At 48.5% G+C, this 6,000-nt stretch overlaps 1 protein-coding gene across 11 annotated transcripts in view; it reads left to right on the plus strand.

Annotated features, from left to right (window-relative positions):
* The window catches only part of dab1a (DAB adaptor protein 1a), a 306,640-nt gene extending 301,652 nt beyond the window's left edge, over positions 1-4,988 (plus strand). For all 11 annotated transcript variants that reach the window (XM_033621350.2, XM_078168485.1, XM_033621346.2 and 8 more), the window contains one exon: positions 3,849-4,988. Coding sequence is in view for 2 of the 11 variants with exons in the window: in XM_033621351.2 (XP_033477242.1) it covers positions 3,849-3,896 (48 nt within the window). In the remaining 9 variants the exon portion in view is untranslated. The remainder of the gene's footprint in view (positions 1-3,848) is intronic.
* Positions 4,989-6,000: the final 1,012 nt, after the last annotated feature.

Genomic DNA, 6,000 nt, shown 5'->3' on the forward strand with positions numbered 1-6,000 from the left:
AATATTGGGGTGCCAAGATTAATGACTGCCCTGGCATAATTGGCATTAATTAAAACCCAAGAAGCTTTCTAGTCCTTCCCCACTCCAGGAGAGGAGGAGGGACGGCTGAGCAGCCTCTCTCCCCTGTTGGCCACCATCCTCATATAGAGACAGTCTGAAAGCTGCAGGGCAGCAGGTGGATGTGGGCCTTAAGTGGGAGGACGGATTGTAGAGTACCGAGTGCTGAGTCTGGCTGCACACTGACTGTTATGGCCAGAAGTACCGAGTTTTTCCTCTGTAGTAGGTGGACTGCTTTGGTCCTGGTCCAGTGACGCTGCTCCCATATGGTGTTTACTTGCTCAATCACATCGACTTTAGACAACTCCCCAAACACCCCCCCCCACACACACACACACACACACATACACACCTGTGCAATAGGCCCAGTTATTCCCCAGATGAGCACACCTGTGATCGATACTGTCACCACCTGTGCTCACATTGGAGCCAAAAATGTGTGTTTGCTGCTGGCCATGACCGCCTGTCTTGTCCTCCCCCTCCCACTGTGTGCTTCAGACAGACATGTGTTCAGGCTAGTGGGAGTGTAAGTGTTTTTTTTCTGGGGTGATCTCATCATGTCCAGCGAACGCTCCCGAGTCTCAGCCGTGAAATGGCCTGCTTCCACGGTTCACTGAGCAATCTCACATTGCTCCCCCGGCCCAGGGCCTACCACTCACACACACTCATACACACACACGCACATTAAATGTCCACACGTGTACCAGCCAGGCCAGATATTTTGGCCTTCAGGCTGGTGCTAGGCCAGCACATCGCTCATACCTCCACCCGGTTCCTCCCCTCCCTCTCTCGGGGTTTATGGAGCTGAAGCGGCCCCGCTTGGCAGCACTGGTTAGATGATGCGGGATGACACTGCCGGGCTGTGGCTCTGGTGCAGGGGCTGAGCAGTGTGTGCTTGCTGTCACTGCTTGTCTCAGCCTCTTTGTCACCTCTCTCAGGGCTGCTGGCAGCTACTTTCTGCTGACTGTCTGGCCTTGGCCGGCCCCACAGTTACAGCTCTGTATCCCAGAGCCCAGAGCCTCGGCTAAAGCATCTCTCCCAACTTTAACCCCACTTTTATGTGCGGATGAAAGCCGATGCAGATTACGCAACAGGCCAGGTTTTGGTGTGATTTTGAGCGTGAAGCAGCTTTTTGAAAGTCTTTCTCCTTTTTTTTCCCAGAGCTGCTTTCAGACACAACATGAATAAAGTCTTACTTTATTTGTGAAAATCTGAACACTGAATTGATTTTACCATGTGTGTGTTTTGGCCCCAGATAACCAGTGGACAACTATTAATATCATGAACATTAACTTTAACAGGGCTACAATAAGCTCCTGTTTACATTGTTAATAAATCTGCCCAAGATGACATTGAAATCCCTTGATTTGTCCAAGTGACAGTCCAAAACCTAAAGAGATTTCATTTACTATTACATATTTGAGAACCTGGAACCAGAGAATGATGTTTTTGTACATGCAACTGTGTGAAGAGAGCGTTTATGTAAAGATAGACTAAGCAGGATAACAACATATAGAATCATTCATTCATTTTCAGTAACCACTTATCCTGTTAAGGGTTGTGGGGGGACTATCACAGGGCTGACACATTACCCCTTTCAAGACAGGAATTGTGCAAATTTGCAGGAAAGCCCAATCAGTCTTCTTTCAGCACTGGCAGTATAAAAACAAAATTGGGGAGTACAGCAAAATGCCGCCTACCTACTTTGCTCATACAGAATGCGCCTTTTTCGGGGCAATGGGGGGCGTGAGCAAGTAACAAAACGTGTAGCTCAGCGTGTGACGTAAACAGTGACGTGGGAGGGAAGCCGCGGCTGGTCAGTCCTTCTGCGATTCTCTCATAAGTCGGCCCGTTCTTCACCGTCCCCGTCATCTGACGGTTAATGGCCTCTTTGTTTGCGAGGACAAGGAGGGCGCGCAATTCCTTGTCTCCCCAGTTGCTCATCTTTACAGTGTCTGTCAGGTTTGTGTTTCCCTCTTGCTACTAGCTGCTCGCTAATTCCTGCTATCAGCTGTTTCCTGTTTATCCACCGCCAGTGGCTCGCACGTGCGGCGTCATTAACAGCTCCTCCCGTTGCGGAAGGGCGCCTCGGTCTTTTTAAACTCAAAAGGTTCCACCAATATGTCTACCCTACAAGGCGGAAGATTGGGCACCTCGGATACACACACCTCTGTGTGTCTAAACGCTCGCAGCTTGCCGGCAAAACGGCCCAACATTTGCGGAAAATCTGGCAGTGTAAAAGGGGCTAGTGAGAGAGATGACCATTCACACTCACATTCACACCTACGGACAATTTAGAGTCACCAATTAACCTGCATGACTGTGGGAGGAAGCTGGAGTACCCAGAGGAAACCCACGCTGACACAGGGAGAACATGCAAACTCCGCACAGAAAGGCTCCCCCCTTGCTGTGAGGTGACAGTGCAAACCACTGCACCACTGTGCCGCCCAGAAGTAGTCCCTCTCAATCGTCACTTATGAAGAGTGTGGCTGTGTATTTTTCTGCAGACTCTGCCCTCCACCTACTGTATATTGTGTTATTGCCTTCTTATTCTCCATGTCCAGGGCGTGTGCCCCCACAGCGCTCAGGTGAGGTCGAGGCTTTATTAAAAGGTAGTGATCAGGTGCCAGACTGTAAGCAGCAGGCTTCCAAGAGACAGCGCAGAAGAAACACAAATATAGTGCGGCAAAACACCAAATGAGAATGTATCTGGGTTTGGCTTTTACTTTTTCCTCCAGACCCTCACCTGTTCCTCTTGACTCTATGTTAAGGAAGTGGAGTCTCACAACTCAGGATAACCATCAGGGTTTCCCCAGGTTAGACATGTTTGCATAAATGTGTCTTTGCTTCACTTAATGCCGTATGATTGAACTGAGGGGCAGCACACAGTGGCAGCAGAGACGGCTGTATGTGATGAGATTTGCATAACGTCATTCATATTTGGGCTTAAAATGATGTCACACATCAGCAGAACCTCCTGTCACTCCAGTCTGCTCACATCCTCAGTTTGCATCTGATCCTATGAACATTAGGTACCAGATCCATGTGTAGCAGCTACTAGCAGACCCCAAACTCTCTGCACAGAGTGAGAGACGTCTTCCAGAATATAATAGGCCAGCCAGTAGTCTCCAATCAAGTTGTCTGCATGGCAGATTGAGTGGCTGGCTGTAATTATGTGTACGATAATAACGGGCCCATTGTGAGTGACTGCAGCAGGCTTGGTGCTCTGACTGCAGGGTGTTCCATCATCTGCTGTTGTCTTCCGGCTCAGTTGGGGAGAAATACAGACATGATGACTCATAACTGGTCTTTCAAGGCGCTAGTTTATACCTCTGATTCATACTGGTCCTGGAGGGAGCCTGCAGTGGGAGAGAATATGCATGTGCGTGCACAATGACACACTCAGAGACAATAACTCACACACACACACACACACACACACAAAGCCTCCGAGAGTGAGGGGTGAATTTTTCAGTGGGAGCTCTCAATGAGCTGAGAGAAGTGACGTCGCCTCCAAAGTGGTGCGCTACTGTCACCTGGTGGCCATGATGGGTACAGGAACTAACGAAGCTTTGCAGGTCTGGATCTGACTTGTCGGGGCTTGTAGGTGATACTTGCAGTTCGGCTGGTGGAGAGAATGAATCAGAATTATGAACTTGGGTCCTCCCTTTTAATTGTGCAACATTCAGAGGAACTGTTGAGGCCAAACATTACAAATCCAGCCAGGTTTATATACTGAGAGGAAAAAGAGGCTGTTTAAAATTGCTGATGTTTTTCTCTCTCATGCACAGAAGGGGAAGGACCCTCTCTACGCCCAGATCAACAAAGGGAAGAAATAAAGAGACACACAGGAAGACAGACCTGACCAGCACTGAGAGAACAGGAGGAGAACCCTCACCTTGTGTGTGTGTGTGTGTGTGTGTGTGTGTGTGTGTGCGTGCGTGTCTGGCACATTTCCCTGCCAAGCCCTTCTTCTTCTCCTCCTCCAGCTAACAACCTCCCAGGAGGAGCCTCCACACTCCCTCTGTCCTCCTCCTCCTCCTGTGCTCCACCTCCTCCTCCTCTCTGCAGCCTCCTCTCCTCCTGAGAGGAGAGAGCTCTCTCGGTCATTCACTCCAGGCAGGAGGGATATCAATCACTGAGACGGATCCAGTTCTCCCTCCACTGCGCTGTCTTCTCCTCTCCTCTCTCCTCCCTGTGGCGACTCACACCCCAGCCTTACAGAACATAACCTGCTCCTTCCCTCTCTCCCTCCTTCCCTCCCTTCCTCCCTCCTCCCTGTCTTCGCTCTCACACTCCTCCCTCTGCCTCCTGTGTCTGGCCAGAGACTGCTGCCAAGGAGGGACTGAATCAAGCAGTGCCTCCCTGTCTCCGACACACACCCACGCAAACACGCACGCTCATCGGGATTAGAATGATCATCTTTCGTTTTTAACTGACAGAATCTGCATCTGTAGCGAGGAGATCCCACAGGAGGAGCTTAGACTCTAACGAGCCTATCAGGGACGCCCGTTACTGGGATCACTGCTTCTGATTGGTTGGTTGGTTCGGGCGTTGTCTCCCCATTCTTGTGAGTGTCTGCTGGATCACTATGCAGAAACAGACTCTCTGGGAGCTACTCACACACCAACTACACGCATACTGCGCACACAGCAATCAGCCTACATGCACCCACCACGCACACACACACACACACACACACACACACACACACACATACACACACTCATCTCTCACCCTCTCTAACATGCATACACACAGTGATTTGCCAAACGTCTCTCCTCGCAGACAGACTCACACAGAGGCCAGAGGACCGGACATACTGAGGAATGGACCCTGAGAGGGAAGCGAGTCCAACAGATTCTGTGATTGAACTGTTCATTCTCTATAGCTTTTGTACAATACCGATTAAAAAAGAAAAAAAGAAGAAATTGAAAAATGGAATTTTTATTTTATAAGTCAATCAAGCCGCTGGGGTCAGCTCTATAGGAGTTATAGAGTCAACATGGCTTTAAGGCATCTGATCGTTGGTTTGCCAAACTCATTTTGTAAATAACGAAGACAACAACCATTCTGTCCACCGGACTTCTGTGCCATAAAATAGGAAGGCTTCAGTTATGCAAACTTGACGTTAACCCAAGCAATACCAACATATGTTTTCTTTTTCCTGTTTTGTTGCCCTCTGATATCATTTTGTTCTTGTGCATGGATGCTGTAGGTCTTCGTCTTAACCTCGCTTACTAATCCTGATTCCAGCTGCACATCTTTACCCCTTATTGGTCCTTTCAGTGTCCCACCACCTCACATTATTATGTCCCAAACAGATTTGCTTCTGCAGTTTATGTTGCCACAAGTACGCACCGCAGCCTCACGTTTTCGCACCACTCCCTATGTTGCAGTCTCACTCTCCTCCACCCCCCCCCCCCCCCCCCCCCCCAGAATAGTCTTTAAGATACAGTGATGCTCTGCCCATCTGTCTGTCTGTTGGTCAGGTGCCAAACCGCTGCTGTCCGAGCGTCTGTGTGTGGACTGCAGCAACCTCTGCTACAACTACATCAACTGTGATGCCAATGACTCCCTATTTTATGGCCAGAGTCCCCATGTCACTTGAGAACTCTTTTGGACTATGACGTTGATTAACTTAAACATTTGACAACTAGAAGACGAGCAAAGAAGTTGAATAAAAAGGGAAACGTTGCTGTTTGAGTACATAACATTTCTAGACCTATTTTAACTTTACCTCAGCTAACAGTTTCTTAATGTAAATTGACACATTATTTTTATCTTTATGAATATGACATTCTACAGTGGGTTTTTAGATAATTTTTTGGTTTTCTCTTGATTTACGTATTCCACCATGTATTACTGTTACAAATAAACACATCCCAAATGACTGATACATCTATTTATGTGTCTTGGTTTGTGTGTGTGTGTAAGAGAGAG

Source organism: Epinephelus lanceolatus, chromosome 6 (genome assembly GCF_041903045.1).
Source record: "Epinephelus lanceolatus isolate andai-2023 chromosome 6, ASM4190304v1, whole genome shotgun sequence".
Taxonomy (NCBI): domain Eukaryota; kingdom Metazoa; phylum Chordata; class Actinopteri; order Perciformes; family Serranidae; genus Epinephelus; species Epinephelus lanceolatus.